Source organism: Mesoplodon mirus (genome assembly GCF_964341445.2).
Source record: "Mesoplodon mirus genome assembly, chromosome: 13".
Lineage (NCBI taxonomy): Eukaryota > Metazoa > Chordata > Mammalia > Artiodactyla > Ziphiidae > Mesoplodon > Mesoplodon mirus.
Window position 1 is genome coordinate 49,978,190 of NC_138989.1, and position 26,520 is coordinate 50,004,709.

At 42.0% G+C, this 26,520-nt stretch overlaps 1 protein-coding gene across 2 annotated transcripts in view; it reads left to right on the plus strand.

Annotated features, from left to right (window-relative positions):
- The window catches only part of MAPRE2 (microtubule associated protein RP/EB family member 2), a 160,062-nt gene that overhangs the window by 55,239 nt on the left and 78,303 nt on the right, over nucleotides 1-26,520 (plus strand). The window contains exon 1 of one of the 2 annotated variants that reach the window (XM_082640969.1): nucleotides 6,263-6,531. The exons of the other annotated variant lie outside the window; for it this stretch is intronic. Coding sequence (XP_082497095.1) covers nucleotides 6,413-6,531 — 119 coding nt within the window. The 5' untranslated portion in view covers nucleotides 6,263-6,412. Of the gene's footprint in view, nucleotides 1-6,262; nucleotides 6,532-26,520 lie in introns of those variants that run through there. 2 annotated transcript variants of the gene reach the window in all.

Here is a 26,520-nt window from a genome sequence, read left to right on the forward strand (position 1 = left end):
CCCTCCCTCCATCTAAGGTGGTGTGACAGCTGTGAATGCCTTTGACAGCAGTGATTATCAGCTTCAGTGAACACATTTTAACTTGGAAAAGGCACTCGTGATGAGTAGGTACTGCTGGGATGGAATCGGGATTAGCATCCATTCCTGGCTGATGATTTCACATCTTCTCTGCTCTTGTATTTTGGATTTCTCATATCCGAGGCAATGCAAAATCCCTGTTTTAGACAAATCTCACATGTTGGAGAAATAGACAATGATTTCTGCCAGGATGCAATTATCGGTGCTCTCTGGCCTAAACCTCAAGAGAAATGGGACTGTGCTATAACCTAGGAACTTGGAAAATTAAAATCTGGGTTGGTGCCCAGTTCCATCTTCCTTGATTGTGCCTGTGGACTGGGACGGCGGCTGGTTTCCTTTTTCGCTCGTTGCTCTGGCTCTGTGTCTGCTGGATCTGCCTTAATAATCCTGCTCTCCAAACACACATTTTAAATATTCGTTTGACTTTTGGGGGGAAGGGTGGGTCTTGACCCCATAGAAGGGGACACATCTGGTGCCTAACAAGTGCTCGTTAATGAACATATTGGCTCCTCCAATACTGCCGAGAGCTTTCTAGTGCAAATACTTGTTGATGCTAGTTAGTTGCTGACAATATGTACATGACCCATAATTTAATGTCACCTCATTCCTTCAGTATCTTTGTTAGGTCAGAATACTAGTGATCTTGCTAAGAATTACAGTTTCCCTACTTGTTGAAGATTTCTTTATTTTCTTCAGTAATCACTGATGGGTCTGATCTGAAATTCAATCTCTTAAAAATACCTTTGAGAGCACCTTATCAAATCCAGTCAACACATCTGTGCCCTTATCTGTTTTTTGTTTGTTTTTTTGGGCTTGCCCCAACCAGGGATTGAACCCGTGCCCCCTGCAGTGGAAGCATGGAGCCCTAACCACGGGACTGCCAGGGAAGTCCTATTCTCTGTCCTTATCTGATTCAAACGGTCCATGACATTTGGCCCTAGAGACACCTCCCTCCTCTCTGATACCCACTTCTCCCCTGGGCCCACTGAAACCACTCCCTCTTGTGATTGGCCCCATCAGGCCAAATCCTTTGCCGTCTCTTTGCAGGCTTCTTTTTTATCACTCAGCTTTTAGAGAGTTCCATCCCAGGCCTTCTCTTTCTCCCTGAGTGAGGGCATCCACACCCTCAGCTTCAATGATCACGCATGAGACAATTTCCTCCAAATCATATGTATCTCCAAGTCAAACATATACGTTCAAAGACCCACATGTTCCCTTATTCAACAAATACTTAACAAACACCCACTGTGTGTGAAGCCTGGTGACCAATCATTGTCACCACTAGGATGTCCTATAGGTACTTCTCTATGTCCAAAACATGCTATGAGAATCTCTCTTCCAGAAGGACAATTCAATCTGTATTTCCCATCTTGATGAATGATACTGTTATCCCCTTGGTCACCCAAGCCGCAAACTTAGGATTCACTTGAAATATCTTTCTCCTTCACTGCCCACCCTTAATCCCCATCAACATCATGCCCACATCCATTTAGTCCAACAAATCATAGCAGTTATTCCTTCTGAATATCTCAAATCTGTGCTTGCTCCTACAACCCCTTGGCTCCTGTCTAAGTTTAGGCCTTCATCACTGTATGATGCATTTTGATCTCCAACATGGGACTTCCCGGGTGGCGCAGTGGTTAAGAATCCACCTGCCAGCGTGGGGGACGCGGATTCGAGCCCTGGTCTGGGAAGATCCCACATGCCGCAGAGGAACTAGGCCTGTGCACCACAACTACTGAGCCTGCTCTCTAGACCCCGAGAGCCACAACTACTGAGTCCGCATGACACAGCTACTGAAGCCCGTGCGCCTAGAGCCTGTACTCCACAACAAGAGAAGCCACCACAATGAGAAGTCCACACACCGCAACGAAGAGTGACCCCCACTCGCTGCAGCTGGAGAGGGCCCGTGCGCAGCAACGAAGACCCAACGAAGCCAAAAATAAACAAACAACAAATAAATAAATACTCCAACACGTCTTCTATGCTACTGCAGCATCAGATCTTCTTGATATGCAAATTTCACCATGAATTTCCCTCCCTAAAGCACTTCATGGTTCCAAAACACCTTCAGAGTGAAGGTCAAGCTTCAAAGCTTGGCCACAGCCCCTCCTGCACCTGGTCCTGGCCCTGTCCCCTGCCATCGTGCACTCTGTTCTCAATCCATACTAAACAACTTTGCTGTCTCCCGGGGATATCACACCCTTTCGTACCTCTGTACCTAAGTATATCTGCTTGAGAAGCCCTTTGTCTCCCCTCTACATTACCGTTCCTCTTTTAAATGACAGTAGAGCCTAGTGGAGAAGCATGTCAACTTTGGGGCCAAGACATCTTGGACAAGTTGCTTTTGCTCTTTGAGCCTCAATTTCATCATTAAGGTCATTGTGAGAATCAAATCAGATATTTGTTGAATCAGTGAATTATGTATTCATGTAGTGCCTACTACCTGCCAGCCCTTATGCTGAGAACCGAAGATATAGCAGTGGGCAAAGCAGTGGAAGCCCCTCCCTAAGGGATCTTGTATTCTGCTTAGCACAGAGAAAGTGAACAAAAAAGGTTATAATTATTACTCACCAAGGCTTGAGTTATTACTTTTCAGACCTACTTCCCAGTTTCCATTCTGAATTAGGTGCTCATCTTCTATGGCTCTATATCACACTGTATGGTGCCATTATCACAGCATCATGTTGTGTCATAATTGCCAATATTTTCATCTTGCTCATCTACAGCCCTGAGTTCCTTGAGGACAGAGCCTGGGACTTTTCTTCTTATTTTACCAGCTTGTAGTACACAAGAAATCCAGCTATATGTGTCAAGTGAATGAGTGAATGAACATTTCAGAGTATGCTTAACTTACTGTTTAAAAATAACATCTACCACTAAAGACCATTTGCTATAGGCCAGAGACTACGTCAATTGCTTCAACTATATTATGTAATTTAATCTTCACGGCAACACTATGAAACCAGTATTATTACACCTACTTCATAGATGAGGAAACTAGATGCAGAGTAAATTGCTAGGGTCACATAGCCCGCAGGTGGTGAAACCAAGCCGGGGATCCAAGTCTGCCTGATGCCAGAGCCCCAGCTTCAATCCATGATGCTTCCTAAGAGGAGCCATTTCTCTATGGGGCAGTTGGAGATCTAGGATGATGATCTGGATATACTTTATTTTAGATACATCTGTGTACATAAGACAAACCTTCACCTACAGTCAGATGTACACGAGACATTTTAGTTTATTTGTGTGTATGTGATCTGTGCGACTCTCTTGGCCCCGCTGAGGGGGACGGGAAATGAAAGGTTTTAAAAAGTTCACAGTATTACAGCCTCTTCCAGTTTAGACTGTCTTCGGAGCGCTCCATCTCTTGGGTGAATATTCAGTCTTTTAGATGTCCTCCTCTCTCCCTGGGTTCTCTGCCTAACTGTACCAAGCCACTGATTTTAGCCTCTAGTGTGATGAGGCTGCACCTTGATTGGGGAGGAAGGTGTTGGGGAGACACTCTTTGAAAGCCATCTCTTCCCAGAGTCTCAAATGGGACTTCTGCCTCATTAGGCAAAAGAAATTCCCTTAGGCTGAGAACAAAGCCAAAACCTCTCTAACGTCTTCCTTCAGGGACCCGGAGGTGGGAGATTCTGCTTTTTCCCACTTCCACCTGCTTCTTTCCAACCTTGAGGTTAGAAAGGGTACTCTCCCCGCCCTCTTCCTGCCTGTTTGGCGTCTCCCTCTGTCCTAGCATCCTCCTTCCCAAAGTGGAATGTGCCTTCCCCTTCTCCCCAGGGCTAAACTGGAGAATGGCTGCCAGGTAACCTGATTTATGGGGAGAGGAATGAAAACACATCTGTTTAATATTTTCAAATTATTACCCCTGTTACCCCTGCATCTCGGAGGGTAATCACAAGTCTCTGGGGGCTCTCTGGGTCCCTTTAGAGTGGTGTGGTTCAAAGCAGTCCTGGAGGAAGACTTACAAGGCTCTTAGGTACCTCCTCCACCTGCCCCACTACCCCTCCCCTTTCAGCCCATTCACCCAAATTCCTGGTCATAGTCCTCTTTTTCATGAACAGCCCAGAAACAGTGGGAGTATTCTCTCCACAAAATTAGTTGACATAACCAATGATCTATAATACATTCAAATTCTGACAAACATGGTCCCTCGGATAACACCAGTTATGTAACGTATTACTTAAATATGGAATCATGGAAAAGAAAGCTATCCAAAAGAGCCCCAAATGAGAGAGTGTATGCGGAAAACATTAAATATTTGATTTGTAGACTGTGCCTTTTAACTTCAGACTGTTCCCAAAGAAAGGGGAAGCTTTTGTGAAGGGGAACAAATTCGTAAGGAAATTAACAGCCATGGGTCAAGTAACAGAAATAGTAAGAGGAAGTGTTGATCTTTGTAGCAGTAACTACACTCTCATGCCCCTTTAGCTCATTGTGCAATGTGAGGCTTGCTGTGTATCTCTTGTACCTCGATATTTATCTGTTATACCTTGTGAAGTCTTAGGTCAGAGTTGGATCCTTATTGTATGAAAAAAATTCTCATGTAAGCTGAGATATGGATGAAGGAATCAACTTGTGCACTGTGAATTCACTGGAGAAAGTAGAAAATAAAATTATTAAAATATAGTTCAAAAGGAGAATACAGAATAGGAAAAAATGCCCCCTTATTTAAGATTATCATTACCATCTGGGTTGTAAACCATTTGACTCTAATTCTAGGAGCTTGATGCCAGAAATAACTTATTACCAGGGAAATATGCTGGAGAATTGTCAGGAATGACAAATTTTTTTACTTGTTTTAACATCTGTATCACAAAATGATAAAGCTGGTAAGCCATACAATGATGTGAAGGCATGAGCCTAGTACTTTCTGCTACATATATTTATTCTGTCTTTTACATTCCAATTCTCCTTCCTTTCCCACCCCACAAAGGGTCAGAGACCACTTTTGATAAGCAGAGAATCCTTCAAACTCCCTTCTTCTTTCTGAAGGAAAGCACTGGACACATCTGGAATCTGTTCAGAATTTATAATCTAATCCATACACTTTGCACAGTACTAGCAATTCTATTCACGGCTCTCTTTTCACAGTGGTCATGTTGAGAAGTACATAAAGTACTTGATTCTTACCTTGATCTATAACATTTATGAGTTCACATTAAACATAGACCACCACTGTCCAATCACATTGATAAAAGCATGTCATTTTGAAGTTCCAGTTCACTACTTCCTGGCTGTGTGACCTTGAGCATGTTGCTTAATCTCACTAGTTTACTCATCTTTAAAATAGGGATGGTAATAATAATAGTACCTGGCTCCTAGCCAATGTATTTGAAAGCTCCATTGCAATGATACAGAACAGCTTGAATGTTGAGAGCCTCCAAATACTAAATTGGATGTTCACGTGTTTAATTCAAAGAAAATAAAATACATGACAAGGATTTAATTATGTATATCGGGAGGCAGTATAAGAATTTGAATTGGGAGGTTGTGTGTAATCATGATGTTCTAAAATGGTGGTTATCTTTTTTTTTTTTTTTAACTCTGGGGATTCTTTTGTGCAGAAAATCTCTTAATTTGCAATCTTTGATCTTCTCATTATTAACGTAAAGGTATATTGATTAGAAGGAAATGCAGCTTCCTCTTAGCTTTTCAGGTTTGGGGCTACTTTTGGGGAGGCGGTTACTGCTGTTTGGAGAATGGGGGAGGAACCTGGAAGTTTTAACCCCTTAGTCTGATATACTTTCTAGAAGGAGGCTACCAGGTCGTCTTATATTTTTCTGAAACCAGACGGAGTTTAATTTTCATGACACAAGAACTTGGTATTGAAGGAGTTAAAGGGTCTCCCACACCCCTCTGCCTGAATCGTTCTTTTGTGTACACAGCTGCAGTGGGAGCTCGGGTTGGAAAGGAAATGGTTAGAGGAAGAGCTGGTTTTCAGACCCAGGCGAGTCTGCGAGGGGGGCCGGGGGTGGCCTGGGGTTTTACATGCCAGATGTAGGCCTGCCCGGGTGCCTGCTTGGAGCCGCTGGCGTGGTCACGCCGGGGCCCAGCACTAATCAAGACGAGGTGATGAGTTAGCGGGTTGCTATGGGGATGGGCCGGGCCACGTGACCAGGGTGCTGCTGCCGGCGCTTTGACGTCAGCAGCCGGGAGGGCGGGCCTCGAGAGGGCTGGGCGGGATCCGAGGAGGAGAAGGGAGCTGCGAGCAGCGAGCAGGCGGCAGGCGCGGTCTGCGCGAGGAGCAGGCGAGCGGGAAGGCGAGACGCAGCCACCTTCCTCACCAGCCAGCCCACAGCGGTTTGTTCCCATCCTCGGGAGTGCGCCAATGCCCGGGCCGACCCAAACCCTGTCCCCAAATGGCGAGAACAACAACGACATCATCCAGGATAACGGGACCATCATTCCTTTCCGGAAGCACACAGTGCGCGGGGAGCGTTCCTACAGGTAATGGGGCTGGCACGGGAGCGGCGCCGGGCGGGGGACCGCGGCGGGCGGGAGCGCGGAAGTCCGCCCGTTATATAATAGAGCAGACGCTGCCCCCGGACCCGGCTGCAGACGGGCGTTTGTAAAGGCGGTTGTGATTATTTGCTATCTGTTTCCATGTGTCATGTTGGGTGTGCACGGAGGCTTCCCGATTGCAGATGGAAAGCATTTTGTGAATAGGTTTGCTGCCTGCAAGGGGTCTCCCTCCATCTCTTTCCTTCCACATTGATTTCAAAATGCAAGCAATTTTCTCCCCCTCTCCAAAGGGAGACAGGCTGGAGCACTTCCTTTCCTCCTTCCTTTTTAGATTTTAAAGGAACCATGAGGTAGGCTGTGCCTGAAGACAGGGAACCAGGAGGATGGTGAGGAAAAGGTTTGCGCTTGCCCTGGTGTGCGTGTGTGCAGGAAAGATGGAATCCTCTAGATTAAGCTGCAGTCTGTGATGTTGAACCGCCAGATTGATGGAGCTTTGTAAGAATTCTGCTCGCTGATTGGTGCAAGGATTGACAGCAGAGGTCACGGTGTCAGACATTCACCAAAATTTTCTCCATAGAACCCAAGGTTTATTAGAAAGAGACTGGACTGCAATGGACCTGAAAAGAACTGGGTGCCGTTATGCATTTTCTTAGGAGTTTATGGCCTCCGCATGGGTGGGGGAGCCCGCCCTTCTTATTTACAGTAGGAAGGTAATTCCTGGTATTTTGCTGAGGTCTGATTTGAGGATGGGACTGATCTTGGTCATTGTGTTGTGAGCCTTTTGATTAATGAGGCAGCCTGTACGGTTGGCATCGTTTTTACATTAGCATATCTGGCAATATGTTCTAGTAGATAAGCTCATTAAAATTGTTTGCATTGTTTGATAAGGATAACAATGTAATGGAGAATGCAGCTAGAGTCTAATGCAGCTCAAGGCCAGACTTTAAGGGAGACGGATAGCTTCGCTCATATTTCCTCTGAAGTTCTTTTGTACTGGGGTAGTTATTTTTACATGTTACCTTGATAACCGCTAACAGTGCTTTTGCTTTGAGGCACAGCACACATACCTCTGAAATGCATCCTCTCAGCGAGCAACAGGAAATCACTTTGTTTTTAATGCCTTCATCTAAACATTCAGATGGTATTATGGGCAGACTAGTCTGTGTGTGTATAAATATTGCATACTTTAAAAATAGAGCCCAAAGTACCCCCACATCCTCTCTCTTTGACCAAAGAAGTGCTATGAGCTGACTGAAAAAAAAAATTATAAGCAATCTTTGCCCTGTCATCTCTGGCAGTTACATAAATACTGGGAGTTAATTTTGGCTGTGCCCATGAGGTCACCAAAATCTCATGCCTATGGTTCCAAGTAATATGTTGACATGGCATCCTTAGAGATTCCAAGTGCTGGTTAAACCAAGCACTTACTATAAACCAAAATTGGTTAATATAAATTTGCTTAATATAAACCAAAATTGGTCCACAACCTCTGGGACTCTCCTTTTGGAGACCCATGAGACTGGAACTTTGGGTCCCTTCTCTCCTTTACTTCTCTTCACCTTTCTCTGGACATTCCAAAGCTTAAAGTAGAATTTAAAAACAAAAACAAAAACACAAACTCTGAGTTGCTTTTAAACTGCACTTATTTAAACTGCTCTTATAGGTGATAAATTTGAAGCCCGTATTTCTTCAGTGATTTCATCTCTGGCACGTAGGTGGCAGTTGTTTTTAAGACAGAGTTCAAATTTTACCACATGGGCCGAACGAAGGCAGTTGCCTGGTTGGGTTTTATTAGTCATATGAACTAACTTGCAGTGGCAGTGGAAAAATCATGTGGTAGAAAGGTTAAATGCTACCTTTTGTTGATGAATTATTGCTTTAAAATAAAAATTTATTCACCTTTTAAATTCAGTCCAAGTTATTATTTCCGTTTCCTGAACTATTTCCAGTTTGCTTTCTGAGTCCCTGTATGGTACCTGAAATTATGTGAAAAACAAAACTGAATTTGAATAAAGATCTGACTGAGCAAAATCTTGTCACTAAGAGCATCATCACCTTTGTATTTTATTTAATAGGAGTATTGGATGCTGTAGTGAGAGATGTCATGGGTTAAATGAAGAAAGAGGACTCCAAAATTACATTTGTATTGTGTTATGTAAAGAGTGCACACGGAGACAGGCACACTTGATATTTTCCTTGGTCTGCTTTTCTTTTAAAGTGGATGACCAACGTAGTATAACTACCACTTATTTTTTTGGAGGGGTGGAGGGGAAGGAAAAATGTGACACGTTTTTCTATCCAGGAAGTGTTCCATAATTATTTTGGCATCCTGAGGCTGGAGTAATATTGCCATTTAATTGCTGAGGAACCTTGGAAGGCAATTTGAAAGCCAGAGGAGAGATTTAACCACATAAGTTTTACTTTGGCTGTAGGTTCATTTTGGCCCCCAACAATGAGGTGAGCTTGAGAGTTCTGTTGGAGCGCCTTGGAGGGGCCTGAGTCAGCCGAGAGCCCTGGGAGTATCACAGGGAATTCTCTTTGTGGTTCCTTTACTGACTTCTAGGTAGGGCCGCAGCAGGTCCTTCAATCTTTGGCTTTATTTTCTACATTTGCTTATTACATATAGACTCTCTCATCACATTCTTATAAAGGTTTTTGTGAAGTTAACTTCAAATATTTAAAACAAACACCATCTTAAAAGAGGTATGTAAATATAAGAAGAGTGCAGTTATTACTGAAAGGGGACTCTTCCAGGTACTCCAGGACAAGAACACCCCTCACCTGGCTGGGAGCACAGGTGAGAGGAGAAGCAGACACCCAGAGAACAAGACCGTTCTTTCTGGCTCCATCTGGGGGCAAGTGGTCACTCTTCCCAGGAGGAGACATTATTGTCATAACATTTGCACTAGATTGTTTACAAATAAGGATCAAATATGGTTCACAACCCAGATATCTTGATCCAGGTATCTCTTGGTATAAACAGAACCCATTTTTACAGCCTGGACTAGAGGGGGTGGTAAATCATTATTGAAACAGAGTGCACTTCGATTAGCAGAGCAAGTTTCCTTTAGAAAATTATCCTTCCATTAGCAATTTCAACTGAAAAGAACAAGTGCAAAAATGGCTCAGCAGAGCTGACTGGACGTGTTTCCACGGCTCATGTCCACTCCTGTGTGATCGCCTTCTCAGCCCCAGCTTCCTCATTGCATTTATGAGCGATAGAAATCCATATATTTTAAGAGCTGCCTAAAAAATAAATGTGGTGTAGGCCATCTGAGGTGACTGTTTAATTCACAGAGCGAACAAGTCCTGCTCTTGCTTTCCTGGGAGGGGCAACCCTCTCTAGCTCTGTTTCATGCAGATGCTCGTAGGAAATGAAATTTATCAACTGGCCCTCTGCCCACTGCATCTTTGTTTGCATACTCCAGGCTTTTAAGAACGAATGTATAAGTCCAGAGGACTGGTTCCACATGGGTGTTTGAACACGCAACTACAGTAGCATGTGTTTCTGAATACTTAAAAAAAAAAAAATTACTTGGCCCCAGGCAATGGACTGTAAAGAAAAGCACAATGAAAACTTAAGCCTGAAACATTGGCTCTGACATCCAACTTTGCCAGTTTTGAAAACTGAACTCGTGGTAAGGAAAACAAAAAGAAATATTGTGTGTGTGTGTGCACGCGCTTGTGCACAAAAGATAGTTGTGAAAGCGTGTTCTGTTTAATAGAAGCTATTGTAACACGCCTCACTTTAACCGGAATGTGGATTTCAGATCACATTCCCCCGAATAGCAGCTGCAGACAGCAGAAGTCTCCTTCATACATCTCCATTATGTATGTATTAGTATCATCTGGGTTTACTATTGTCATAAGAGGTTTTTGAAAAAGTGATTTTTGTCCTTTACATTTTTCTTAGTATTTTTAAAGGGTTACTTGATTCTTTGATTATTAGGTGCCCAATTTTTGAACTTCTTTTCAGGGTCCTTTGTCAGGGCGTCTGTTAAGGGGATGGTCTTCCCCGTGCCCTTGGCGAGAGGCTCACCCCTGCTCAGCAGTGGTTGTCACTGGTCTTATCTCTTTACGGTGCATTATCTTAGCAGAACAGTGGTTTGAGATGGTCCTCTGAATTTAGGAGGTTGATTTCCATACGCAGTATCTTTCCTATATATACAGAGACCTCTTGAAGCTGCAATGAATAATCCCTTAGATCAGTGGAGGGGGATATATCGGGACTAATCTAAATATTCCGTTTGGTTTGGAGAATTAATTTGACAAACGCTTGAGAGTCTTACTCTGGCCAAGCTCTCTGCCAGATGCCCCTTCAAGGACCTTGAGTTCTATTTCAAAGTCAGATGTGTGAGCTCTTCATTTTGTAACACGTTTACTTTGTTGTGAATATTTGGCTTGGTCTGATAGCAAAAGTGGTTTGCACTTCCTGAGCCCACAGTGACTCAAAGTAGAAAAAGACATCCTCAAGGCCAGTGTGCTGTAGGAAGCTAAGAGACATTGATGGAGACCAACAGTTTGGGTGAAAAGAGAGTGCAGGCTTTAGAATCAGAATTTTCATTGGCCTGGCGAGGCACATATTGGGCAGAAGCGAAGAGTAGGGCAGGAGCATTGGAAGGCAGGCAGGTGACCGGAACTTGAAAATAGAAAGCCATTGAAAGCACATTAATTGGAAGACAACATAGTAAAAACAGAGGTGCATGCTGGAATTGATCTCCCGTTTTGCCGTGAGAATTGAAAGGAAAATGGAATCCTCCAGTGCCCCACCCTGCAGTGTCCAGAATTCCTAGCGAATACTTAGTTTGCTCTAGTAGAGAGAACTCTCCAGCTCTAGTGTAGGTAGATGTTCCTGGCTCAAGTCATCTTTCCCTCAGTAGAACCAATCAGGGCAACTTCTTCCCATAACAGGTTTGGTACTTAGGTCAGATGGTGGCTTCTATATTTACAGATGCCCACTTCATAGTTACCGGGCTAAAGAGATGGCTGTTGTATAGAGTTTACACTATTTTGATCCTCCCAAACTCCCCAGGCTAATTCGAATTTTACTCACTTGAACCAGGACAGACTTATTTAAAGCATTATCTTGTTTTTTCTAAAGGAGCGGAAGGTGGTGATAGATGCATAGGATGGTCAAGCTGATGGCTGCTTTTAGTGATGGACGCTTTTGTGTAATGTATCTAGTAAAGGAAACATAACTAGAGCTCAGTCTTTTTCTTTTTTCTAGACCTCATTTGCTTCAGGCAGGTAAAATGTGCCAGAAGAGCCAGATTTGGGTTATGACTTGGAACAGAAGAGGAATAGGGCAAGAGACTTGAAAATGAAGAGTACACGTTATGTAGTGTGCATCGGCAGAAGTCTGAAAACTTGGGATCTTGCGTACAGAATTGGTCCCGAGGTTTATAGCCAGTGCTTGTTGTTACATCATCCTTAACATGACAGTGCTCTTCCTATGAGGCACACCGTTTTATTTTTCCTAGAAGTAGTGTTTATTTTTCTTTTATAAAACATTAATTCTTTGTTCTTAAGAGAGCCTACCCTGGCAAAGCCCTGAGAGGTAATTTGTCAAAAATGCCAGCGGCATTGACATCTCAGGGCTGCGTTCTTGGGTTCACAGTTCTACTTTGGTTACAAACAGTAGTCTCTCCTCATGCAAGAGCCCTCCTGGTTCTGCGTAAGGTTTGCATTTGGTGCTCAGCAAATCAGGAGAAGGAGAAGCCACTAACATGGGCTCCTCTTCCCCCACCCCAGTCCACCTCCATTTTGTCATTTTGGAAAGCCAAAATGTGTTTTCAGGTTATTAATAATAAAATCTTTTAAATTTCCACTCTTTAAATAATTACACAATTATTGTTGTATTAAAATTTAAGCCAGAATTCCGGCAGTCTAAGAATCTGTTCTTTCAGCACACTTACAGGGTTCCTTCTATACGCCAGGCTCCATGCCAGGCACTTGAATTCGGAGAGAAATCATGCACAGCCCCTTCTTGAAAAGCCTCTAGTATTGGGGACAGCAGGCAGGAAGGCAGTGCTTGACAGAAGAAATCTGAGGTGAAGAGGTACCTCTGACCCCAAGAAAGTAATTCTGTGATTCTTATGCTGATACTCGGCCAGGGCAAAATTACGACTCCTGTAATTTTCAGAAGCTCTTAGAAATGGCGCATGTAAATAAAAACTATGTTTGAGTGTGTGTGTTCCCTACCATGACCTCTGTGTATTAGTTTTTATACAGCCCCAAGGCACAGGTTTGAGCATTGTTGAGTGACCTACGTGGTGGGAAGGTAGTCACTTGGGGAAAAGTAAAAGGTTTATCTCTTTTGATCCCCCAAGTTTTATATTTGTACTGACCATCACTATGTTTAAAATAGTACAGTATACTAACTTTTATGTAAAGAAAATTTATATATTCATATTTCCTTGATGTGCATGGAGAAACTGAAGGAATATAGACTAATCGCAGTGGAACTGTACAGACCGTCCCTGGGTACCTTTCTTTGTTTAAAAAAAAAGCTTACGACTATGTAAATGCACTACCTAATCAATGGTGTTTCATTTAACACCTTAGTAGGATTTTAAAAATTAAATGAGTTTTGATTTTTAACAGTGAGTTGTACGTGCTGAAGTGTGTTGGGAAGCATCTCAAAATATCATGGACTTGTTGAAGTCACATGGATGATATTAAAGATTTGCCTAACGCAAGTACCACCCTTTAAAACGTCGCAAATCACAGATGAAACGTGCTCCCACAGCATCCGCCCCTTGAGGTTTCACACATAGCAATGCACAGTCCATGTTTTGTTTCATTTCCCCCAGAGGCCATCGGAGCGTGATCAGTATCGGTTTTTTTGTGATGCGGCCAGCCTGCTTAGTATGCAACAGGAATCTTTCACTAACTGCAAAATAATCCTCTGTGAAGATTCTTTGTCAGTATCCTCTTTGGATGTTTCTCTCCTCATTTATTGAGCACCTGGTGTGTGTCAGGTATTGTGCAGGGGCCCTTAAAAATGTGAGATTGCAGGTTATGGCCATTTTTTAGCCACTCTGCTGCTCTCCTCTGCCCCAAGCCCCACCTCCCGCCCCCAGCTCTGAGTCTGACTCCCCCCCTTATGGAAGTTATTGAGCAATATCTGGCCTTGATGGGACCCCCCGCGGTCGTGCTAGACACCAGCCAGGAAACAGGCCATCTGCATTCACCAGCCCTCCCTGCTCCTGCCCCTCCCCCACCCGTCTGGGTGAAGGCTGAGTGGATCCCATGGAGACTGACCAATTAAGAAGAAACAATAGGAGAGCTTTGAATACATTATCCCAGCTATAGGGACCTGCTGCTCACCAGCGGCAACCACGAAATAGAAAGCTTGTGGAGCTCGTGAGCCAAGGTCTCTGCTAGAAAAGGAGGAAGCGGAAGAGGGAGTGATTGGTGGGTGCCGTGGGGTGGAGAAGGGAGCGCAGGATGAGGGCTTCTTGGGGTGGATGTGTCAGCCCCTCCCCTTCCCCCCTGGCTTCCCATCTCTTTCTGTTTCTGGGGGCCTAGTACATCTGTCCCTCCAGCACGTATTCTCCGGGGAGAAGGAAAAAGAGATGAGAGTCATCAGCCGCCTAGGCAGGGGGCTGAGGACAGGAAGGCCTGGGGACCTGTAAGTCTTTCCAACACCCGTTAGAGGGGCTGGCAACACACAATAAATGGAAAAGCAGGTTTGGTGTTGGGGAAGCCGGTTTGTCTTTCCCTGGAATTTCTGACAGGCAGATAGCATTGTCATATCACCGACTTTAAGATGTCAGTGTGAACATACTTGCAGGCTGTGTGACGAATGTCACTGCTACCTCACCTCCCATTCAAAACTTAGTCTACCTCCCAGTAAGACCAACGGGGGCTCTCAAAGTCCCAGATTGCTGCTCAGAGACGCAGGGAGCGGTAGCAGGCAAAGCTTGGGCTCTGGCATGAGACTTACTCTGCCACCCCTTTCTGTTTCATCCAGGGTGAACTTTTTAGCCTCTCTAAGCCTCATTTTCCTAATGTGCTAATGGAAATAATAATAGCATCAACCTCACAGTTCTTAATGAGGACTTAAATGAGATACGGAATATAAAGTATACCAAGCAGTGAATGGTGCAAAAGTAAATGCCTTTAAAAATGTTAGCTAGTACTGTTGCTTGGAATTTCAATGTACCCTTTTACCCTGTCTTTATAATAAGCTATGACCTTTGTGTTGTCGGTACCTGTTACAATACCTGGCACATAGCAGATGTTCATTAAAAGTTGAAATTCAGTCTGGGAAAAATTCAAACAAATTATACTATGCTGTCCCCCACCTTACCAACTCTATTAAGAATTAATTTTACATACCGTAAACTGTATCCATTTAAAGTATATGATTCCATGGGTATTGGTGGTATGTATGCCTTTGAAGTCATCACTCCCGAAAGATTCCTGGTACCCTTTGCAGTTCATATCTCTTCTGTCCACAGCCCCAGGCAACCACTGCTCTGCTTTCTGTCACTGTAAATTAGACTACAGTTTATATAAATGGAATCATACAAATTGTACTCTTTAGTGTCTGACTTCTTTTACTCGGCGTAATGATTTTGAGATTCATCCATGTTGGGTTTACCAGCAGATCATTACTTTTTGTGGCTGAGTAGTATTCCACTGTATGGCTATACCACATTTTATCAATTACCAGCTTGTGAACATTTGGGTTGATTCCAGTTCTTGGCAATTATGAATACAACTTCTATGAATATTCATGTATAAATCTTTGTGGAGCAAATGTTTTCATTTCTCTGAGGTAAATATCTAGGAGTGGAATGTTTGCGTAATATCATTGGTGTTTAAGAAACTTAAGAAACTGCAAATAGTTGTCCAATGTGGTTGTACCATTTCACATTTCTCCCAGAAGCGTAGGAGAGTTCCAGTTGCTTCACATCCTTGTCAACATTTGGTATTGTCAGTCTTTTCAATTTGGCCATCCTTACAGATGTGTACAGGTATACCATTGAGATTTTAAGTTATGTTTTTTTGATGATTAATGATGTTCAGTGTCTTTTATGTGTTTATTGGCCATTTGTGTATATTCTTTAGTGAAGTGTGTGTTCAGATGTTTTGCCTGTTTAAAAAATTAGTTGGTTTATTGTTATAAGAGGATTATTAAAAGTATAATCTAGATACTATAATATAGTCTTGACTTAGATTTTAATGGGTTTGAGTCTTGTGTTTTTAACCTGAATATAATAACTCTCAAGAAAAAGAATAGTTTTTTCTACGTGTTCTTTATCCCCACTGCCTTTTCTGGCAATTAGGTCCAGCTCTTAGTAAATACATATTAAATGATTCTATTAAAATAGACTGCAAAATAATAACAGGATCATTATATTAACTCAGGGAAAAACCACTAAATCCACTTAAAAAGTTATATTAAAAAGTTAAATTTTGGAGCTGTGTTTTCTTTGGGGCCTTGATAGATATGAGATGCTCTTTTAACTCTGTAGGGAAGAACCCTGTAATTCTGTAGGTACTCTTTTCTTTCTATTGAGTGTTCCCTTAACACTGTATGAAACTGTCTGCTATTGAATTTAAAAGGAAAATGTGTGTAGAAACGTTTTCTTCTTTTAAAGAGAGCAAGGAGCTATTTTCGTACTTTCGAAATTTTGCCCAGGATAATCAAAGCATTACATGCCTCCTCTGCCCTTTTTTTTTTCTTTAAATCTTGCTCACTCCTTTTCATTCTATCTAATTTGGCATTTTTGTTGTTGTTGCCAGTTTGACTCCTGACTTCTCAAAACCCCTAAGGAGAAATTGCCTCAAGTAGAGTTTAGAAACTGGGAAGCAAAAGCTCAGTAAGGTCCTAGGTTTACCTGAAAGGATCTGCTGAGGGCCCTTGTGATTTTTGAAAGGGTAGGAATGCTTGGCTTCCAGAATCTTTGTAGCTGAAAACCAAATTTCTTAACCACATATGTTTCAAAACCCAAAGATATTATAAGATAAAGGTCACTTGTGACTTCACAAATGCCATAGGTCTACTAGTAGATTTTGAGTGCAACTTCTTTCATCTGTCACTTATTCATTTCATTGCAAAACCATGAGGCCAGATTTCAGATGAATTACTGCTTCTATGATGGCAGTAATCTCTTGCTGTCTAGGTCATGGATGATTATTTTCTGTGTTCTGTTTAGGACTGAGAAAGTTATAGCCACTCAAGGATCAGTTGAGAGTTGAAAGTGTTCTTTTTGCTTTAATTGAGGTTGTTCCATGAAAGGAAGCCAAATACCACTCGACAGGACATCCTGTGATTCCCTTAGTTTACGATGGCCAAGAACATGACTTTTTTTTTAAATAAGATGATTGCTTGCTTCCTTTCCTGTTAACAAGGGAGCCCAGAACCGATGGTGTCCATTTGGCTTTAAGGACAATAACTAGCAAACAACTAAACCTCGCTCCAAAATCACCTAAAGAATTATAGGACATGGAAGAACGTCCAGATCTTTTTATGTGAGCCAACAATGATTTGGTCATTGTTCGCATTTAAGTGACTGCTGGTTCTGTTGTCCTGAAATAATAACTGAAAAAGAGAGGAAACTAGATCAAACTAGAAGTTCTAGGAATTAAATATGTTAACATAAAATCTGGAATCGGGTATATTATGGTATATCTGAACAATGAAATGTAGTGCAAATACTACACATGAAGATATGGAAAATGTTCAAAATATGTTAAGAGAAGTAAGCTGATTAGTATAAAAATATGTATGTATTGTATTGGTTTCCTAGGGCTGCCATAACAAATTTCCACAAACTAGGTGGCTTGATATGTATTCTCTCACAGTTGTGGAGGCTGGAAGTCTGAAATGAAGGTGATGGAAGAGCTCTGTTCCCTCTGAAGGCTCTGAAGGGAATTCATTCTTTTCCTCTTCTGCGTGGTCGCCCTCTGTGTCCCTTGGCTTGTAGCCACATCGCTTCATAGCCGCATCGCTTCAGTCTCTGCTCTGTTATCACATGACTTCCTTCCCTGTGTATCTGTGTCTCTCTGGGTCTCTAAACGGTCTTCTCATAAGGACAGCAGTCATTGGATTTAGGGCCCTGACCTCATCTTATCTAATTACACCTGCAAAGACTCTCTTTCCTAATAAGATCACATTCTGAGGTTTCGAGTGGACGTGAATTCCAGGGGGGACACTATTAAATCTAGTGTATGTATGTGTGTGTGTGTGTGTGTGTGTGTAACTGTTTTTATAAATGTACATGTATAAAATACACATCCCACACACTCATATAAAAGTGGTCTTTAATTTTATTTTTATCTTTATTTTCTACTTTTTCTCTAGTGAAAATGTACTGATTTTTTAATATAAAAATACTTTTAAAAATAAAAAATAGCACTTTGACATCTTTTTTAAAATAGTAGTTTTTTTAAACTAGCATTCTACCTTGAAATTGTTTTCTTTGCTTCATCAAACTATTATGAGATTTTTTAACCTTAATTTAAAATAGGAATAAATCCTTTGTAGCATATATACACAAAAATAGAGAGTCAATTAATATTTTTATGGTATTAATTGTGTTTATTATGCTTAGTATAACAATAACTAAAACTGAAGTAAGGTAGACTAGGTCTTTGAGACTTTGGGTCAACCAGTAAAATATCAGGTCTTTGGTTTAAGTCTGGGGAACCACACACACACAAAAGAAAGTTACAATTATACTCAGTTGCTGAATTCAAATTAATTTTTAAAATATGTTTTAAAGTCTCTAAGTGAAATTAATCTTAGGAACCTAGAAACTAGGCATGGGGGCAGGATGGGGAGGCACTTTGCCAAATTTCATCTATTCAAATTGACTCAAATACTGGTCAATTTTTAACATACATATTCGCTCTGGAACTCACTTCATTTACTCACCGAATGCCTTTAGACTTTCCTGTCTCTAGTAACATCTCTATTTAGTCAAGTTGTTTATAAAGTCTTCTCATAAGTAATTTCCTTTCCCTTAATAATTTCTGAATGCTCATCAATCAACCGTTATTTTTCTGTCTTTATCCCACGTTTAACAAAACATTCCAAATTCAGCAGGGACCACAATCCCCCACGTTTGTTAAACTACAACAGTATATTAAATTTTGTCCTTTGCTCCTGGGGGTCCTCATACCGTAGAACTGCGGAATCAAAACAAGAGGCTTCAATTCAAGTACCTGCTCTACATCCACTCTTTCCTAAACCCAAGGGTCTGACTGTGTATCTGCCCCCCTGGTATTTCTGTACCTGATTCAGTTTGAACATGGCACAGTTCTTATCCACTTTTTACTCACATGCTCAGTATCTGCACTTCCTTTTGAGAATCACAGTGTTCTTACACTGATGGCTGGAAATGTTTTGACCCGTGAAAAGGCAGCAGATAGGAGAGTGGAGAGGTACTGCAAGTTAAGAGTGAGTGAGTGTGTGTGTGTGTGAACTGATTTTTGTCAGGGGCTGTTGGGTATTTTGATGCAAGTCTATCAGCCCTTTCTTCATTCCCATAAATAAATAGTAAATGAGTTTATTGGCTTAAAACAGACAAACAAACAAAACTCTTCTACTCCAATACAAGGCAGATAGGATTGGTGTTTGTTTGCCCAGACAAGAGTAGCGGGAAACTAGGGAAGGGGAAAGAAGGATGAACTCTGACCCTGGGGTGGAATTGTAGGCAGATAGCAGGGAGTCTATTCTCTGGCCTAAATGAATCATTTCACCTGGGAAAGGAAGTTTGGAGAACGATGGCCTGGGGAACTGGTGATGAAATAGTGCTCCAAGTTTTGATAGTATTTCCTCACTGCTACGCCAGTTTGGCTGAACATTACTAATCTTAGACAGAAATTTCCATTTCCTGTGCTCATGACTTGCAGCCATCTTGGATGTAATTCACAGGATGTCCTCTGGGGTTGGGGAGTGGGTTTGAGGTAGAAAGCCAATCAGTACCTTGTCAACTAAAGGTAGTATTTAAGACGTTTAAGGAAAGAATTAAGAAGAGTGGGTGGCATGGACAGGGCTGGGGGTATGTGGGTGTATATCATCCATTTTAGAGTTAAATTCACTGGGACATATTTTAACACTGGCCTGCACTTCCCTTTTTCTTTTGGGCTTAATTTTATTGGTACTTCAGTTTCCATTTCAGTTTCAGAATGTTCTCATAAGTTTAAAAATGAATTTTGCCACAATGTTAATACAGACCTTTGGATAGGCACCAGTCTCTAAGAGTGATATACCCAGAGATTTGTGTTTGGTATTTTTTTTTAAGAAATTGATTTTTTTAAACACATAGTCAAGACATCAATCTGAAGCCTTGTATTAGTTGAAAAAAATTATAAGCAGTAATAATGTACGTGGTCTCTGTCCATTTTGACTAAGCTACCACAGAAAGAAAATTGAGAGACTTGAGTCCAAGATACGTAGTAACTAGAAATGCAAAATGTGGTGATTCCTAAAATATTAGCATGGCTTATATGTTACAGCTGGCAGGTTTTTGAGCCAAAAATCATTCCCAGCATTAAACTGAGTAAAACTAGTTACCCAAATCTCTCCATTTCAGGCTCTTCTTCAGGGAAACTTAACGTTAAAAGATCATCCTGGTTAAAGGGAAAATGTACAATGAGGACTTGGTAGCACTAAAAAAGGAAAAATGTTTTTTATTCAAGACCACAGTGGTATTCACACTTGGAGGTCTGTCTTCTTCTCACTCTCGTGACATCATAAAACCCGAGAGCAGAAAGGGACTTGGTTGAGAGCAGGAATCCTGGAATTAGCCTTGGGTCCAGATCCCAGCTCTTGCATTTAATAATTGTAACTGGGCGAGTGCCTAACCCTCCCTGAGTCTGTGTACCTTCTCCTCCATCACGGCATAAATGCAGTAGCTGTCACATAGCATTGTCGTGAAGACTAAATGAGAAGATGAGTGTTAACTACGTACTCCTGGGAAGAAAGAAGATCCAAAGAGGTTAGGCACATGTGCCCAAGTTCGCCTAGCTGGTTGGTGGTAGCTCTGGGGTTAGAAGCCAGTGCTCCTGGCTCCTAGATCAGCGGTCTCGTGAAGCTGAAATATGTACAAATAGTGAGGGCGCTTTTCATCCTGGTGTTGGAGACATGAAGAATGGCATGTTTCTCTATTCCCTTCTCTTTTAGACATCAGACACCAGAGTCCTTTAGTCCACTCAACCCTAACTTATCCTCACCTGACCATCTCACACAGCACTAGAGACACGTATTGACAGTTGGCTTACATGGCATGATTTCGGGAACCCTGTAACTTTCTCCTCCCCACGAAATTCTCCCTCACATGCATCCATTCGGGTTTTATTTACTGTGCACCCACTATGTGCCAGGCACTGCTCTAGACATAGGAGACACACGGTAACAAAATGTATTCTATAAAGAACCTGCCTTCATAGAGCTAACTTCATGAGGGCAAGAGGTAGTGGACAGACAGTAAACTAACGGGATAATCACAGCTTGTGTTAGTATCACGGAGGAAAGGACAGGTGGTGGAGGAGTACCTGGAGGCGGCCACTTTAGAGTGTGGTCAGGGAGGGCTTGCTGAGGAGGTGACATTTGAGCTGAACCTGAAGCATGAGATGTAACCCATGGTGCCAAGTGCTGGGAATGACCCCTTCCTTTGCGTAAGACATCGAGCCCCAATTATCCCGAAGGATTAACCTTGAATCTGTCATCCCTCATTTGTTTTTTATTACGCAAAGTTTTCAGGAAGTGACACAGCTGAGGATGAGAAGTACCTGAGGAGGAATCAGCACCACCAAGAGCACAAAATAGTTCAGAACCGGAGGTGGGGGGCACTTCTAACGAAATTTGCCCACCACCCGGCTTTGCCTGGTATTGGTGGTGTGTTCATGCAGTCATCACATACTCTTCTGCTACGTCTTACGCACGGGGCATTAGCAACTGAGCATGACCACCCACCATGGTGGCAGGAGCACCCATGCCCTGAAGGGTTGACCCGGGGTCATGCTGGGTGGGGGAGGCTTGGGACCTGACTGGAAATGACTTAGGATCATGGGAGAGAGCTAAGGTCAGGGTGAGAAGGAACAGGGCCAAGTAGGGCTGGAAAGTTAAACAGAAGGCATATGGTCCAGACTGAGTGGATGTACCCAGAGCCAAGTTGAGGAGGGGCGGGGGGACTGGACAAAAGTTGGTGCCCTGAGGAGGCCAGCCAAGCCTGTGGCATGGGAATGAGCTCTGGGTCATTGAAGTTATTTTCAGAGCATGGACCAAGCTACTCACTGTTTGAAACAGATGGACATTTAGGCAAATGTAATCAGTTATAATCAGTTGCATTTCTGACCATATGGCGTGTGTGTGTGTGTGTGTGTGTGCTTATGGCTTTAAACTTTTTGCTTCCGTTATACGCAGTTGAATTTCATTCATGTCCTTGAATGTTATGAATGCCACAAAAAACTTTTAGAATTCCCAAATTTCTTCACTCCTTGGATAAGAGCCAAGTTTCCAAGTCATTTCAGGGCCGTAGCAATTGACTGTTAATTCTGAATTTAAAAACCCAAAACCTTTATATGCTGGGTTTTTTTTTAACAAAACAATTAATATTTTACTTAGCATGCAATTTTAACACATTGAATAAATGAACACAAATCCTCTATGTCTTTCATCATTCAGCATGACCTCAAAATCTCAGTCAAGCTAAACAATCACTCTCTGGACTTTAGGGGGTGGAGCCAAGCAGGAGTGTTTTTTTGTTTTTTAATTTATTGAAGTATAGTTGATTTACAATGTTGTGTTAGTTTCAGGTGTACAGCAAAGTGATTCAGTTATACTTATATGTATATGCTATCTTGAAAATTGCATTTCTGTTTCATTTCCTTACAATATTGGGGGTAGCCAAGCTAAGGAGCCACCTACTGAATAGTACCTGGTGGGGTTCATGCAGATAATCACAAGGCTGTTAAATGGAGGTTGATTTTCAAGGCTAGTTAGAGAATCTCCTTTTGCAGGCGGTTGGAGAAATCTGTTTTAATCATATTCTGTTTTTAAAAAACAGTCCTTGGAATACTTGGTTATATGGCAGGAAGGAGCTTAATCTCTGTTTTTAAAAGGAACAGTTAATGATAGATGGGATGGACACCCTGTAAAAGAGTATTATTTTCTGTTCATTCTCTCTGGGAGATGGCAATGATTAGCTGGAGGTAGGACCTCTGATTGTGAGACGACATGGAGCTTTGTGCCACAATTAAAAGCATTATCATCAAGCAGTGGATGATAACGAAGGGCACATTAATAATCGCAATGGTAGGCCGCTTGGAAGAACCTGGAATAAAGAGCAGTCTAATGTGCCCTCTGATAAAACTCATATTTTATCCAATGTTTCTCTAAGCAGCTTAGTATTAAAGTTCTTTTACACTGGTTTTCTTCACTAGCTCTAAATTGTGACTAGCCTAATTTCGAGGAAAAATTAGTATATTTCACATTCTGTGTTTTAATAAAATATATGCATTTTATAACTGTGGGCGTATCTTGATGCTTCTCTGCTGTCCTTGTCTAAAGTCAGTACTGCACCCAGGCCTCTGCCCCCGCTCAGCTCTCTGGGGAGGGTTGGTGCCTGGAAGAGTCCGTTTTACGTTGTCTGTCTCATCCCATAAGAGAGTCGTAGAGCCCTGTAAAAATAAAACAGATGCACATCTGCCCACAGTGGCTTAAGTGTATTATTATTACCTGAAGACAATAAATGACTCCTTAAATTCCCCTCCCAGCCCTAGAGTCCATGCAACCATCAATTATTCCACAAGTTAAGTGGAAGCCTTAATACCCAATTTTCAATGAAACTCAATACAGTTTCCAGAATGTCTCTCCAGGGAGATTTCATCTTGTCAGTGTTTGTCTTTCAGAGACCCTCTGTGACTCCGGCTTTGCTCCATCCTGATCTCTCTCCACAACCAAATACTGTCTCCCTGCCCCCATATTCTGGGTCACAAATAAAGAGCAAATGATGAATCGAGAATTATCTGGAGATATTCTTTCCTTGGTGAGATGTTTAAATCCTCCCCCTCACGATATTGAATCTGGAGAATGAATTATGCACAGCTGAAAGGCGGAGGAGTTTCTGGTTCAGGGAACACTTACCAGTCCCACTCCCAACGGATGCCCAGTTCATTATCAGGGACAGCCACGGGGATTTCACATCAGCCTTTTGTGAGGAGGGAGCCAGGAAGCAGACACTCGGGCAGCATCTATTTCTGTTGTTACAAAGCTTTGCAGAGGAAAACTCTGACATTTAAGTGAACGTCTGCCATTGGGACCCAATCTCCTCATCCCCCCTCAGGTTGATGAACAACTTTTGGAGTTTCTTCCTTTGTCTCCGTATTTAATCAGTGGGTATAAATATACACTTCTTTTCTTCAGTGTATATTTACAGGTTACTTTAGAAAGATGCCACTTGTAAGAGAAGGAAATAATTCATTTTTAGATCAGTGATTGTCTTGATCTCTTTTTAAACTCTTATCATAATACTTGTGGGTACATAGAAGTGTTTGCAAAATGGCTATTTCTGTTAGAATGACCCCCCCAAAAATTCTTTCTGAGTAAAAAGCCACATTTACGAGTGTGTTTGAAATAATGCACCTCCCTTTACCTGGTATTGTAGGAACAGGCCAACCTTGACAGTGCTAAAAAACGTGAACCAAAGGACAGCCCTGTGGGATGGGAATTAAAGGTGAGGCCTTGACCTAGACCAAGTGTAAGTCCAGTGATTGGTAAAGAAAGTGTTCTTGTGACTCACAGGTACTTCTCCACCTTGACATATATGGAGACTTCAGAGCCGTTTGGGTCAGCAGGACATGGCTTCCTATGAAGCATTGATACCTTTAGACGTTACTTAAGAAACCACTTAGATTATAGATTATTAATGGACTTCAGAAATCCTTATGTGCCCAAGCTCAAAGATGTGTTTCCCAGGTGAAAGAAAAATGCTATTATTCTTCATACCTCTTTTCCAGTCTGTTCTTTGTTTTGTAACTGGGTAAAGGGTGGATTGCATGTGTCGGTCTTAGGCTGGTGGAGGTGGATTACTTCCCCCAGTGATGGGGAACATGTTGAAAATACAGATTGTTATGAGAGAGAGAGACGAAAGATGGTCACAGACATGAGTAAAGTTGTCAGTTGTCAGCGCAAAATTGTGTGAACAGAGTATATTGCCATGGGGGGGTGAATTTACAGAACATTTTATATTGAACATGAAATTTCCAGTTGTGTATAGACTCCTTTAGGGAATGAAATAAAGAAAGTAACTTAAGTCAGGGGGTTGTGTGGGGGGCGGGGGAGCGGGGGGTTGGCTTTTAAAGGTTCAGCTTCAAAATGCGTTTGGGGTAAATCAAAGCCAAACAGAGCCTACTTACAGAGCAGCAGACAGAAGTCAACCACTTACGGAAGGCAGTTCTTCTGCAGATGGTCGTGTCTAAACTTGGGAATTCTGGCAAACTCAGACGATAGTTGTGAAAAAAAAAATCAAAATCAAAATAGGTTCCATATGCCTCATTCCCAAAATTAATTTCTCAAGCCCCTCTCCTTACAGCCACACACCCAAAACAGCATCAGAGCCAGGATCCTGAGACACCTGGTCTATTGTGAGCCCTGCTGAAAAAACACTGTGTTTCCCTCCAAATGGAGTGATCAGTCACGTTTTCCCCTAAATGTACACAGTGTGGCTGTGGTCTGTTGGTAAGGGTGGGGCGGAGAGATGAAATGAATTACGTAAGAAATAATTCCAGTTGAAGGCCACATATAATGCTAGCTATGACATTTTACGTGTTTGCTACATTTTGAAGAGACACTCCTCTGGAATAATTCATAAACCTTGCCCAGTTTGTTCTTGGACACAACTGTGGACTATTTTGTAACTGGTTTAGGGGCCCATGACTAGTAAGGTAGTAGAATCCATGTTTTGGTTTCCACGGTTCGGGGTTTGCCTAGTCTTTATCCAGGCTTTGTTCAGTAGGCGAGCTCAAGTCTCAGTCCATAAAATTCCTTTTGTTTCAGTAGCAGAAATGTAACTTCTCATTTCTATGGCTGAGTGACTGCTGCAAAGCATAAACTTGCCGTACGTTTCCTGCCAGCACCCCCAAGTGCTGAATACAAGATTGAAATGGGGCAAAATCAACACACTGGCCCTCAGCCTGAGGCTGGCCTTTTTCTGAAGTCACATGTGTCAGTGGTCACTATCCACAGACAAGCCAGAAATACGACTTCACCTGCTGGAGGTATGAAGGGATTTTCATTTTTCTGTGTGTTTTTGTTTCTCTCACTTGTAAAAATAAAATATATATACATATATATATATATATGTACACACACACACACACACACACACACACACACACACACACACACACACACACTGCCAGTTCCCAGAAAGGCATTTGGACATTCACAGAAACAGTGTGTAAACTATATGGTGATTATTGGTTTACTTTCAAGAAGAAGCAATGGATGCAAATTCATTTTTTAAAATTTATTTTATTGAAGTATAGTTGATTTACAATGTTGTATTAATTTCTGCTGTGCAAATTCATTTTAAAATAAAATTTCAATGCTATTTTCAAAATATGTGACCCAGAGACTGACATGCCAGAAAATTGTCCCTTACCTACTGCTCTCAATGCTGTTGTACTTACCAGGTTTTTAAATACATAGTGATTGGTTAAAGTTCTGACTGAAAGCCACAAATAAGAGGACAGTGCTTTGACTTCCTTTTTTACAAGGATGACAACGAGAGAAATGCTTGTTCTAAAGAACAGATGTCAGGTCATCGAAGAATAAACAGTTATTTCTGTGGAAAAGGCATGCTGAAGATCCAAACAGAATAAACCATGCACAGTGCATTGGCTCTTTATTCTGTAGCATTCGGTATTACCTTACCTTTCTTAGCCACTTACTTTGCTTGCCTGAGTCTCTGGAGATTACTCAGTACATTTTTAAAAAATTAATATTTCGAA